Source organism: Callorhinus ursinus, unplaced genomic scaffold (genome assembly GCF_003265705.2).
Source record: "Callorhinus ursinus isolate GAN/ISIS: 27379988/994484 unplaced genomic scaffold, GSC_fseal_2.0 scaffold15, whole genome shotgun sequence".
Taxonomy (NCBI): Eukaryota; Metazoa; Chordata; class Mammalia; order Carnivora; family Otariidae; genus Callorhinus; species Callorhinus ursinus.
In genome coordinates this window covers 6,660,436-6,673,374 of record NW_027397077.1, presented here as the reverse complement: position 1 = coordinate 6,673,374, position 12,939 = coordinate 6,660,436, and the positions used below count along the sequence as shown (strand labels likewise).

Here is a 12,939-nt window from a genome sequence, read left to right as displayed (position 1 = left end):
GAACGCCTCACTCTATTGTTCATCTTTTGTTATTTTGGTTGCTCACCATGAGTGCCCATCATGCCATGGCACCACACGGCTAGCCCACACTCCTGAACCCACCACCATGCTCTCTGGCCTGCACACCCCAGGGCTCTCCACTACCTAAGCTCATCACCTCCAGGACCCCACTTCTAGGCCCCACCCTCTCCTCTCTGCATCACACCTAGAAAACAGGGAGACATACCTCATAATGCCTCTGGTTCCTACCCTTTTCCCCCAGGGCCGTTGTGTAGTCTTTCAGCCCATCTGCCCACATTCTGCCCAGGAAGCTTTCTAAAATACCCATCTTGGGGCTGAGTGGCTTAGTCGGTTAAGTGTCTGCCTTCGGCTCAGGTCTTGATCTTGGGGTCCTGGGATTGAGCCCCACGTCGGGCTCCCTACTCAGTGGGGAGTCTGCTTCCCCCTCTCTTTCTGCCCCTACCCCCCACTCATACTCTAACAAATAGATAAAATGTTAAAAAAAAAAACAAGAAACACCCATCTTGCCCTGTCTCACCTGCCTAAAACCTCCAGAGGCTCCAAAGGCCTACAAGAAAAGCCCATGCTCCTCAGCCTGGCACTCAAAATCCTTGGCATCAGGTCCTTGCAACTCCCATCTCCCCCTGCACAGCAGCCCACAGCAGGCCACCTCGCCCGGTCCCAGGGCCCTGTTTGGCAACTAAAGCCACAGGCAAGGGTAGGTTAACGTTGCAGGGTTCCCTGCCTAGGGGAGCAAACGGGAGTGTAAGCAGATTTATTGAGGGCCAGAGAAGGGCAGGGGACAAGATAAGACCAAGAGCATGCTGCAGCCTATTGGGACGGACCTTGAATGCTAGGCCCAGGGGTTTGGGCTTCCTGTGGCGCCATGGCAGCCAGGCCGGGGCTGGGGAGTAGGGAGCGGTCCAGCCGGGTCCATGTTGCTGATTTTCTAAGGCAACATCCACAGTAGAGGTTTGGAATGGGAGGCGCCCGGTCTGGGGTGGGGACGTGGTAGGGGCTGGACCAGGTATGGGCTGTGAAGAGGCAGTGCTGAGAGAAGGCTGAAGTTTCCAGTGGTGTGTGGATGGGTGGCTGTGGGGGCCAGCATGCGAGTGTGTATTTGCCCAGATGTCCTCGCCAGGCTGCTGGCTCTACCGGGTACGCATTGAGGAAGGTCCAGTCCTCATCCTCAACTCCTTCCTCTGAGCCTCTGGAGCTGGAGGTGACTCCACCGCCACCACCCCCCCCACGAGATACCCCTCCCTGTGGGGCCCCCAGGCTAGACAGAGATCCCTGTCCCACCCTGGACCAGCCCCTGTGCCCATACCTGGCTACCCAGTCCCCCCTGGTGCTGGTAGAGGGAGAACCTCTCTTTGGCAGACTCCTCGGCGGTGGGGCTGAGGGGCTTAGGGTCAGACAAGGACCGTTGCAGGGTCTTCATGGGGCGAGGCAGCGTCTGCTGGCGGAGAGCACTGTCAGCCGTGAAGTGCTTCTGGGGACTCACGTGAGCCTTGTTCAGCCTCTCACTAGAAGCAAAGGAGGTGTCCAGGAGCCGGTGTGGGGACAGGGGTGAGACCGGTGAGTAGAGGACCTGGGGGGACTTGGGAGGCTGGCGGCTCACAAGCTGGGACAGGGACTCCGGGGGCAGCTGGGCCTGGTAGCCAATCTCCAGGGGATCCGGCTTCTTTTTTTCGAATCTGCCCAGGGGCCCAGGGGTGACGATCTGGATGCCGGGCAGGTAAGGGCTGATGGCGGTCGGCCCTACCAGCTGTGGCCCAGCCACACCCTGGGCCTGCCCCTCGGGCTCCGTCTGGCAGGCCAGGCTCTCCCCGCGCCCAGTCTTCTCTGGCGCCGAGATGTACCGGACAATCTCCACCTTGGGGTCGGTCGCGGCTGTGATGTGGATGGCCGGAGAGACCCTGGGCAGCTGGTCGGGCTCCGTCTGCACGGAGCAGTCAGTGATGGTCTGGATGCCCACGCTGCTCATGGCCTTCGTGGTGGCAGCCGCAGAGGATGACGAGGCAGCAGACTCGTGCTTGCTGTCGGAGCCGGAGTCCGAGTGGCGGGACAGACGGGACCGGCGGCGGCGCACAGGCTGCTCCCACTCAGCGCTGTCCTCGTCGTCAGTCTGCACGCTGCAGTCGGCACTCCGCCGCGCCCGGCGCCGCCGGGTCAGGAGGTAGCGGCCCTCACCTTCCTCGTCATCTGTCTGCACGCTGCTGTCTGCGATCCTCCGGACCGCGCAGGGCTCGGGGCCCGACTCCGGCTCGCAGGCATCCCGCAGGCGAGGCATAGAGTGCCGCTTCTTGATGCCGCTGCGGCCCGCCTCCCACGGCTCCTCAGTCTGCAGCGACATGTCCGAGGCCGAGCTGGGGAGGCCCCGATGCAGCCCGGGCTCCCTAGGCTGCCCAGGCCCCTCTGGCCCTGCCACAGCGATGAAGGCCGTGTGGCTCAGAGGGGGCCAGTACTGGCCATTCTGTGCCAGCTCCGGGGCAGCAGGGGGAGGCCCCCGGCCAGGTGCCTCGCAGGCCACAGGGAAGGGGCCCTTCTGCCGCTGCTTCTGTTCCTCCAGCTGCTGCTGCAGCTGCTGCTGCAGCTGCTGGATCTGCTCCAGCTGCAGACGCTGCTGTGCTAGCTGCTCGCGCTGCAGGGCGAACTGAGCCTGCCGTTCCTCCTGCTGCTGCTGCAGCACGTGGTGCTTGATGGTCTGCAGCTCCTGCAGCTCCCGCTGCACTAGCAGCTGCTCTTCCTCGCGGTGCCGCTGCAGCTCCACGCGCTCCCGCTCCAGCTCCTCCTGCAGCCTGAGCTGCCGCAGCTTCTCCAACTCCACCCGCTCCCGCTCCAGCTGCAGCAGCTGCTCCTGCTGCTTCCGCTGCCGCTCCTCCTGCGCGGCGTCCTCCTTCTCCAGCCCGGGACGGCCGAGGGCCCCACTGCCACCCCCGGGAGGAGTGTCTACGGGGGGCTTCTGGCCAGCCAGCGGGGCTGGGGCTGGGGTTGCTAGGGCCTCCTTGGCGGCGGCAGGGGTGACTGTGGAGAGAGGCTCTTCCCGAGCCGCCCCCGCAGGCAGCTCTGGCCTTGGTGGGCCCCCAGCCCCTGGGGCCTTGGCAGCAGCGGATTTCCCCAGGTAGACAGGACCCTCAGCAGGTGGAACGCTGGAAGCAGTGGGGAATCTGCTTGGTGCAGGATATCGGTACAGCCCTATGGGCCCAAGAGGTATCCGGGGAGCAATCACAGGCACGCGCGTCAGGCTGGTGAGCGGCACGGCTGTGACTCCGCCGGACACATAAGGCCTGTACATGCCGCGGCGCACCATGGGCCGCATTACCGAGGCGGGCTGAGTGGTTATGGGCAGTGTGGCAGCAATTGGAGTGTTGATAGTTGAGTAGATCATGCCGTCGGCTGCGCGCACAGTGGCTGTGGATGGCAGCAGCTGTCTGATTGCTGTTCCCTGGCCTACCGGAGGCCGGTACTGGGCCAGGTTCCCAGGACCTGGGTGGCCCTCTGGGAAGGTGGGGTTGCCAAGGAGGCCGGGTCTGAGGGGAGCCAGACCCTGGGGGGCACTGAGCCCAGGCCCGGGCTGAGGCTGATACTGCATGAGGTCGGGGCCACCACCACCACTGCCATGCCGCCCTCCATACTGGTCCATGGAGTTGAGGGCAGCACACATGCGGCTGATCTCGCGGGCGGTGGTGGCACTGTACTGGGCCAGGCTGGCCTCCTGGAAGCCAGCGGCATCTCCCCGCGGGCCATACCTGTGGTCTGAGTAGATGTTTGACACCGAACTGTAGCGCCGCATGGGAAGTGGGTGAGTCAAAACGTCCGTGGGATGACGCAGGTCTGTGTATGAGCCATACTGCAAGCCCTGCCCAAGGTAGCGTCCATCCACAAAGCCCAGGCTGTAGGAGTGCTTCAGCGAGCTGAGATCCACAGCGGAGTCTCGTCCAGGGCCCTGGAAGAGCTGCCCAATCCTGTGTGCATGGTAGTTGAGGCCAGCCTCAGCCAAATTGGTGTCAGACATGGAGGAGTATAGTCTGCCATGGAGGCCCTGTGGATAGGGCCTCTGCTCCTCATGGGGCCCAGGCCCCGCTACCCCCTGTGCCCGGTAGGTGGGGGGCTCGGGGGGCTCAGGGTCCCGGGGACTGTAGAAGGGGCCGCCGCTCTGGCCGGGTGGGGCAATGTCCACCACACTCTTTTCAGGTGCGCTGGGGGTGGGGTGGAAGGTGCCCGTGCAGCTACTGCCAAAGGGGAACTTGTAGACCATGTCACAGCATGCCATCTGGCTCTCAGGCCTCATCCCGGTGAGGTCCAGGGCACTTGTGGGCTCCTCCGGGAGCAGTGTGGTCACAGTGCCTGCCGTGCCCTCTCCCATCTGCACCACCACTGTGTGTGGCTTCCTGGCACCGGGCATAGCATGTGACCGCAGCTCTGCGGGGGCAGCCCGGTGGGGTTCAGCGCCCGGCTCTGGCACTGGACCTGATTTGAGGCCAACACTCTGGGCAGTGCCCATCTGAGTGATTAAAACGTCCCTTCTGGCTAGAGGTGCTACCTGGTTGGGAAGGTTATACCTGGCAAACTTGGGCTCCCTAGGTCTTCCACGGGGCCCACCTCGGTACGGGGCTGTCTGGACAGCCTGCTCTACCTGCTTGACCTGGGCCAGACACACGGGGCTACCCGAACCCTGGCCAAAGTCAAGCCGGCTCTGGAAGGGGTCTCCATAGACCACAGGCTGCTTTTGCTGAGCCATGAGCACAGATGAGGCCATGGTGATGCTCACGGTGGTGGAGGTGCTGAGGAAGGTATGGGTCTGCTCCTGGGCATTGAGGTTGATGACCAAAGGCTGCACAGCAGTCGACTGCCGTCCTGGGATTGGATCCAGGGCAAGGCCATACTTCCTTGCTTCCACGGCAAGAGAGGTCAGGTCCATGCCCTGGTCAGTAAGGATGATGGGTGTGGGTTTGACAGCTGTGCGAAGGTCTACCACGGCACTGCCCGGAGGCCTGGGACCTGGCTCCACCCTAGACGTTCCAGGGACAGAGGAGATCCGGCACAGGGAGATGTTCTCAGCAGGGAGGGCGCCCCAGCCATATACTGCCAAGGGCCCGTCCGCACCAGCGCTGGGTGCCCGTGGGAAGCCAGGTGGCCCGGGTGGCTCTAGGGGCAGTTGGGACGCACTTGGAGGTGTCGTCTGGCTGTAGCTGTGGGTGGTGGGCGAACACACTGGGGAGGTGGAGGCACTGGCGTGTACCATCCTGGTCTGGCCGGAGGCGTCTGATGCTAGAGTGATGACCATAAAGGGGGCCTCCCGAGAGGACTGCTGCCACACCAGGCGAGGTGTGCTGGGTCGGTGTGGTGTTTGTGTGCCCTGAGCCACCATGGGTGCTGGGGTCGGGGCACCAGGGCTCCGAGGCATGTCCGAGGCCGGGGTCGAGCTTGGCGTCTGTGTAGAGAACTCGGCTGTGGCCCTTGGGCCCAGCTTGCCAGGGGAGAACGTGGGACTCTCTGAGGGAGAAGATGGAGAGAGAGGTGGGCTGGAGCCCGCAAAGTAGGCATAGCCCCGGGAGGCCTTATGGGGGCCGCTCTCCCCGTCACTCACACTCAGGGGCTTCTCTCTGGCAGCCCGTCCACTGGCAGTGGGGCCGCTGAGGGCCACGGGTAGCTCCTCAGTTTGGGACCCATAGTTTGCAGTGGTTGGGCTCTGTCCGTAGCTATGGCCTACAGAAGATGGTGAAGGGCTGCGCTCAGAGCCTGCTGGGGAAGTGGGAGTCATATAACCTCGTGACAGGCCGGTGGGACAAGGAGCCACGGCTGTGGTGCCTGGGGTGCCAGGGCCCTGGGAGAAGGATACGCCTACCTCCTTGGAGGCAGAGCTGGGGGATGCAGGGGAGCTGTGAAGCTTGAGAGGGTCCTGAGGCTCCTTTGCAAAATGCTGAGTAACGCGGACATCAGGAATGACTCGGCCACCACTACCGTCTGAGGAGGTGGAGGTGGAGAAGGACACGGGGGCAGCGAGCTGGGTGGGACTGGTGCCAGGGGTGAGTGGGCCGCCATTCTGCTTCATTGGGTCCATGTACGCACTGTCGGCATTCAGAAACTGCTTCTCCTTCTTCTTGTCCTCGGCAAAGGCCAGGTCCCGGGAGGAGGCCTGCCGCATGCGGGTAATGCTCTGTGACGTCTGAAGGATCTCCTCGTACACGGCGGCCCCCAGGCTGGCCGGTGTGCCCTCGGAGGCAGGCTGCGCAGCCCGGCCATAGTCTTGGTCGGGGGTGTCCTGGTACTCAAAGGCGCCCTGGCCCCGGGGGCCAGGGGTCTGGGAGGGGCCGCCTGCCACCTGCCCCTGCTGCCGCTGGAGCAGCTCGGCCTTGCGCATCATCTCCTCATAGGCCTCTTCCGCGCTCTTGAGGGGCCGGCCCACACCGGGAGTGGCCGTGCTGCCCGAGGGCGTCTCAGTTGGCGAGTAGAGGGACATGAAGGTGGGCAGGTTGTACTCACTGCCTGACTTGTAGAGCCGGCTGGGGCCACCGTCCGGGGCTTCAGCCTCTGAGTCGAGGGAAGGGGAGGGCGAGTACTCGGAGCAGGAGGAGCGATGGAGCTCCTCCATCTCGGCCGCCTGCCTCAGCTCCTCCGTTGGGGAGGCATCCTCGATGGGTGACAGGTTGCTCGGGGGAGTCTTGGAGCGCTCACGCCGCCGCTGGGCCCGCAGCTCTTCCTTGTCTCGCCGCGTCTTGCGGGCAGTGCTGCGGATGCGCTGCTGCTCTACCTCCCGCATCTTCTCCTGCTCCCGCAGCAGCTCCTCCTCCTCCCGCAGCTCCTCCTCCTCCGAGGAGTCCTCGATGGTGGGCAGCAGGGGCCCGTGGGAGCGGTGCCGTGCCTTGCGCTGCTGCTTTGCTTCTTCCAGCCGCTGCCGGCGGCTGGGGCTGCTGTCGCTGTCCTCCTCCAGTGAGGACAGGGAGGTGGGAGACGTGCCGGAAGTGTAGCTGGGCGTGGAGGCCGGCAGCGTGGAGGAGTGCTCCCCACGGGAGCGGTCCTCGGGCGAGCCCGTCAGGCTCTCCATCTCCAGCTCGGGCTCCCGCTCCAGGCTGGGGTCAGGGCCTTGGCCCAGGTCCAGCTCGTGGCCATAGCTGCCCGTGCTATTGAGCTCAATGGTCTTAAAGCGGCGCAGCCCCCCCTGCAGGGCCCCAGTGCCGTCGCCGGCCTCGGCTGGGCCTCCCTCAGGGAGCAGCTCCTCGTAGCCCGTGGTGGCGTTGTGCGGCAGACGTCTCTTAGGCGGAGCCGCTGCGTCGTGGCTGGGCTCTGGCCGGGGCCGGGGGCCGCCCTTCTGGGCGCTGGGTTTGGCCAGGCCGTGGCTGGAGGCGGCGGCGTCCTCCTCTTCCAGGTTGTCTTCCTCGGCGCTCATCTCCAGCAGCTGCCGTCGCATGAACTCCTCGTCAGTCAGTTCCGTGGCCCGGGCTGGGGGCTGGGGTGGGAGGGGGGACAGGCCACCCTCGCTGCTGTCCTCCACGTAGTCGTGTCTCAGCTGGCTGCCGAAGTCATCTGAGGACTCGGCTGTGTCCTGCTGCTCCCTCTGGTGCCCCCACTCCAGGGAGTCTTCCTCTCCCTCCAGGATGTCCCCCAGCTCCTCGTCGGAGTCATAGGCCTCAGGCATGATGGACAAGGAGTGGGGCCTCCGCTTCCTCTCGTCCCTACTGCTCCTGGGCGGCTTGCTCGGCTCGCCCCTGGGGGCCGGGCCCTGGGCCTCCAGCGAAGGTCGCATGCTGCTCCCCACCTTGTGGAGCTCAGAAGGGCTGGGCGGGCGAGGCCCTGTCACCCCCGCACTGTCCAGCTGCTCCACCTCCTGCCGTACAATGCCTGTGATCTCGCTCTGGGAGCTGGAGACGCCGTCGGAGGAGTAGCCTGTGTCGCTGAGGCTCTGTGGGCTCCGGGACGGGTCCTGAGAGTACGGCTTGCCCACCAGCTCCTGCAGTAGGGTGAGAAGCAGACACTTGCCTCCCTGTGGCAGACAGCTCGCTGGGGAAGCCCGAGGAAGGGGCCCTCCACCGCCCAGGGGATCATGGCCCACTGTCCTCCATTTCTCCGGCCTTAGAAACCCCAAGCAGCCTCAAAGAGAAGTTTCTCAAAGAGAAATTTTCTTAGATCAAATGGGAGCAAAACCCACCAAAGCATTCGACCACGTGCCAGACACAGGGCGAGCCTAGAACTCACAGGCTCCAGGCCCGCCAGGGCCTCATCCAGGCATCCCTTACCTCCTCCGTGGCCCCAAGGGGCCTGCCCCAGGCCTACGTCCCAGAGAACCAAGCCTTTCCCTAGACCATCCCACCTGAGAGCTAGGGACCCGGAAGTGAATGAGACTGACCTCCGACTCCCCACCCGTGGGGGCTTCTGGAACGGCCTTGACGACAGGGGTGGCAGGTTCAGTCCTCCGGGGCCCTGTCTTTCCTTTGGGAGTCCCAGGGGCCAGGGTAGTCTCTGGAGGTGGTTTTGGCCCAGGCTCGGCTTTAGCTGGGGTTCCTGTCTTCTTTTCCTGGGCACCGCTCAGGGTCCTGCTGGGTTCAGAAGCCCTGAGGGGCTTGGCCTGGGGGCTGGCCTTGGTGGGCAGGGGACTGGCCTTGGCAGGCGGGGGGCCTGATGGCTGGCCCGGCCCCTGTGGCCCTTTCTGCTTCGGAGGGACTGCTCCAGGCGCCCGGAGAGGGGCCCCTGCGGGGGGCTGTTGAGAGGTGGGCAGCGGCAGGGGGGTCGGCTCTCCCAGGCTGCCCTCTAGCAGCCGCTTAGTTTGGCAGTTCAGGCAGAGCCACTCGGTTTTCTGTAAGGAAATGGGAGGGGAGGGGGTTGATGAAAATCCCAAAGAACCTGAAGTACTCAAAGAATGTTTCCATGACTATTTCTGTAACCGTAAGCAGGAGAACATCTTCTAAACCATGACACCGAAGCAAGCTTTTTCGCCTGGCCAGAAAAGGAGATCTGTGGGGGAGGGGACGCTACAGGTAGCCTGTGAGTCTGGGGAAGAGGGGGAACTGGGACAGAGTCCAGCAGTCCAGAGCCCCTGCAAACCAGGAGTGGCCTCAGACCCCATCCTTCCCCACACCCTTCCCAAGTAAGCGCTATGCTGGAAGGCTGCAGACTCCTGGGGCCAGGGGAGGCTGTCTGGGAGAAGCCCTGCTGGGAGGATGGGGCTGAGCAGTTCCCTCTGCCCACACCCCCCAGCCCAAGTCTCCCTGTCCAAGGTCAGCAAAGACCCTCAGGTGGAAGCCTCCTCCTGCCCCCAGGGCTCTGGGCTATTCCTCCGATGGGGACTGTGTGCACTCCCCCTGCCACACTTAGGCCAGGGGCCCTGCTTCCTCCAGAGCTGGGTGGGGACCGAACCCTCAACCATCAGTCCACCACTCTGAGGGTCATCCCCCTGTCAGGCTCAGTGCTGGGGGCTGGAGACACAGCCAGGACAAAGACAGACACCGGGGGTGCTGGCAGGAAGCGTTCCTGGAGTCCACAGCCCCAAACTGGTCATCCAAGTGTGACATGGATATCAGTGGTGAAGTTCCTAGAACACCAGAAACCAAGTCTGATTCCCCTAGCTCCAGCTGTCTGCACAGGGGTGAGGTCTGAGCATCCCAGGCCCTGAGGGGGTGATTCCTGTAGCCGGTTAGGGGCTGATAGGGCCATGTCTCCCAGGTACGTCCTCCAGAGCCAGGACTCCTCTTGCTAAGACTGGAGGCCCTACCATGGCCCAGAGGGGGTGAGGTGGGAAAGAGGGTAACCACAGACCTGTGCCTGCTCTCACACCAGAGGAGGAGGCAGAGACTTCCTGCTGCTCCTCATCCCATGTGCCCAGACACTTAGGATCCCACCAGCAGCTTGGCCACTCGGCTGGGCCATTAAGGAGAAACACAAGACACAGAACCACAGGATCACAGAGCCAGGAGACAGGGCAGGGAGGTGGCGCTTGGCCCTCGCCAGCCCAAAGTGGGCCAGCAGCCTCGGCACCCTTACCTCGCGCACTGCCCTGAGCCCATGTCAGACCCTAGCCTGCCTGGCAGATCCTTGGAAGCATGGTGCCCCCAGAGTGCTTGCCCACAGCCTGGCATCCCCAGGCCACCATGGCAGATGGCACGTCAATGATTCTGCCCTGGTGTCTTGCCCACAGGGCTACATATCACATCTCTGGCCTGGGCCCCAGCAGAGGCTAGGCCAGGCAAGTGGCAGGCCCCTGGTGTATGTTGAGGGATAGGCCTGCTCCACAGCCTTTTTACTCTGGGCCTTGAGATCGTTCCCTGAGATTGGAGCTCTGGCTCTGCCCTGAGGCCCAATCCCATGCACAGGTCCTGAGCAGAGGGGCCCAGTGATGGAGGGTGACCCTTCACAAGTCCTACGTGTCCTCACCCCGTTCCCTGGAGGGCCTGGCCTTAGCACCACTACTGACCCCCATGGACCTTGTCTGATCCTCTATGTATCCCTGACACAAACCCCTAGGAAGCAATGGGTGCTGGCTACTTGCTGGGTCTTGGGCTCACTTGGCCTGGTCTCCCCTAGAGGTGCCTGGGGAGAATGCTAGCTAGACAGGCTGAGCCCAGGCCCTGAGAGAGATGGGGCATGGAAGAGTACAGAGCCTGAGCCCGAAATCCTGCCCACGTGCCTCTGACGTCAGCTGGGGACACAATGGAAATCCCTCCAAGGTCAGAGGACTCTGATATGACAAAGAGACCCTGGCGAGGTGAGAGGGGTGTAGGCAGAGGCCAAGAGAATTCTGGAAGTGAGAAAAGCCCCAGGATCAGCAAGATGGGGTGAGGATCTGGGCCCAGATGGGGGTGGGGGGACTGGCCTATGGCAATATTGTCCTGATTCCACTTTGGGTCCCTGCACACAGCCATTCCAGGTTAGGCCTCTCGAGGTTAGGTCATCTGGCCTGGCTCACCCTGGTGGCTTTGCAAACCTCTGACCCCTATCTCTGGCCTGCAGACCCCACCCCAGAAGCCACAGTCTCCAGTGAAGCAAGGGCACCTTGGAAGGATGGTCTGAACGGAGGAGACAGACCTCATGCCAGGGGCTCAGGTCCAGCGCATGCAGCAGCCTGCTTACCTAAGCCTAGAGGCCCAGCCCTCAGCAGAGCATGTCACTTGTCACACGCTCCCCAGGGTTTTGTTCCTTCCCACGCTATTCACGGAGGCCGCCAGGCTGCAGAAGGGGCTGCCCAGTTGGCCCTGTTGCTCCTGGCTCTGCTACAGCAGTCAGCCAGGAAGGGAGGGAAGGCAGGCAGGGGGAGGCATGTGAGGTAAGGGCTAAAAATAAATACCTGACCTGGCTGCTGGAGGCCCTTCCCCAGCTCTCTGGAGGTTGGGGGATGGGGAGAAGGGTACAGAGCACTGGGGCCTGGAGGGGCAGAGCCTGAGGAGCCCCGGCCCCAGACCTAAGTCTTTTGGGGAATGGCAATGGGGATGGGGTGGGAGGCAGGCCATGGGGAGGCTCTGTGCCTGGGGGTTGGAATAGAGGTTCCTATTTCTTTATTCCCTCAGCTCTGATCTCTGCCCACTATAGCAGACCCACCCCACTCCACCCCTGCTGATTCATTCCATTATTCCAGTCCTTCATTTGTTCATTCATGCTCCCCATTAGGGTTTCATTCACTCTCCCCTTTACGGTTTATTCCCTCATTCATTCATTCATTCACTTGCACACCCTCTCTTACACTCTTCTGTCCCAGCCCCAGCCTCCAGGGAGCTGCTGCCTGTTTCCCCTTTGCCTGTCCCCCTTGGCAAGTGGGCAGGGGATGATCTGGGACCTGGGAACGGACAGTGGGAGGCTTGATGGCCATTTCTGCCTTATCTCCCTCTGTCTAGTTTCTTTCTGGGGCAGGAAGGCAGCAATGCCCCAGGGCAATCACCACCTCATGGGGGGAGGTGGGGTCAGGGTGAGGAAGGGGAAGCGAGTTGTCCGGGAGTTGGTGGAGTACCCCCACAGGTGGACGAGCCCAGCTGCCTTCCAGGACCACTGGCTACTGCACCTCAAGGGCCAAGGTTGCCGGGTGAGGCTGCAATGGACGTTGGGCATCCTCCTTACACTGCCTGACATGGTCTGAATGACCCCGCAGAACACAATCTCTGTGTATATGGAGCTGATCTGTGTCAATCTGACTACAGTGACACCAGGCTGACCAACACCCTATGGCCGGCTGCTGGGCCCAACATATCCCCATCCCCAGCTTCACTGTCAGACAAGAGGCAGCAGATGAGAAATCCAGAGAAGGGATGTCCAGACTTAAAGAGCCCGAGACTCAGCCATTGGACTCTGGGCATGACCGTCACTGGTGCTACTGTTCTCCTGATGCTGCGACCCGCCCCTCCTTGTCTCTGGACATGCTTAAGCTTCTCCTTTCTGGGCCTCTCCTCCAAGAAGAGGAATCCTCCCTGATATCCCCAACATGCACCTTTCTGGTGGGGCTGTGCTCTCCTCATGCTCTAGTACCAAATGTGTCCGTTCCCCGTGGGGCATCCCTCATGAGACCTGGTCTCATGACCAGGTCATGACACCACTGGTCACAGGGTCAATTGACACCCAGATAATGGGGGCCGGTGGGGACTCTTTCTTCCTCGCACAGAGACTCTCTGTTAGGACACTGGTTCCAATCTCCTGGCTATGTGTTGGACCTTACCTAAGTACCTGAAGTACAGCACCTCAGCTCGTTCTCCCAGAAACCTCCATTCCACATGGAGGAGACAGGGCTCCCTGAGATCATGATCCCTGGAGGCAGCTGCTGGCCTCAGCCCCTGCCTCAGATAAGCCCAGGCCAGCCCCGCATATCACAGGCGCCAGGCCCTTTGCCCAAGGAGGCCCGACTTCTCAAGGGTATGGCTGGTATTTTGGCAATTATATTAAGATCAGAAACTGGCGATGTTACTATAACATTTCCAATTCCACTAATTTCTTCACAAACTCTATTTTTAACTAAAAGCC

General features: G+C 62.4%; 1 protein-coding gene across 3 annotated transcripts in view; it reads right to left on the bottom strand.

The window, feature by feature from the left end:
• Positions 1-12,939, bottom strand: part of BSN (bassoon presynaptic cytomatrix protein) — a 93,620-nt gene that overhangs the window by 12,518 nt on the left and 68,163 nt on the right. For all 3 annotated transcript variants that reach the window (XR_012380885.1, XR_012380886.1, XM_073901201.1), the window contains exons 4-5: positions 8,351-8,797; positions 1,328-7,954 (exon numbers count right to left, since the gene is read on the bottom strand). Coding sequence is in view for 1 of the 3 variants with exons in the window: in XM_073901201.1 (XP_073757302.1) it covers positions 1,328-7,954; positions 8,351-8,797 (7,074 nt within the window). In the remaining 2 variants the exon portion in view is untranslated. The remainder of the gene's footprint in view (positions 1-1,327; positions 7,955-8,350; positions 8,798-12,939) is intronic.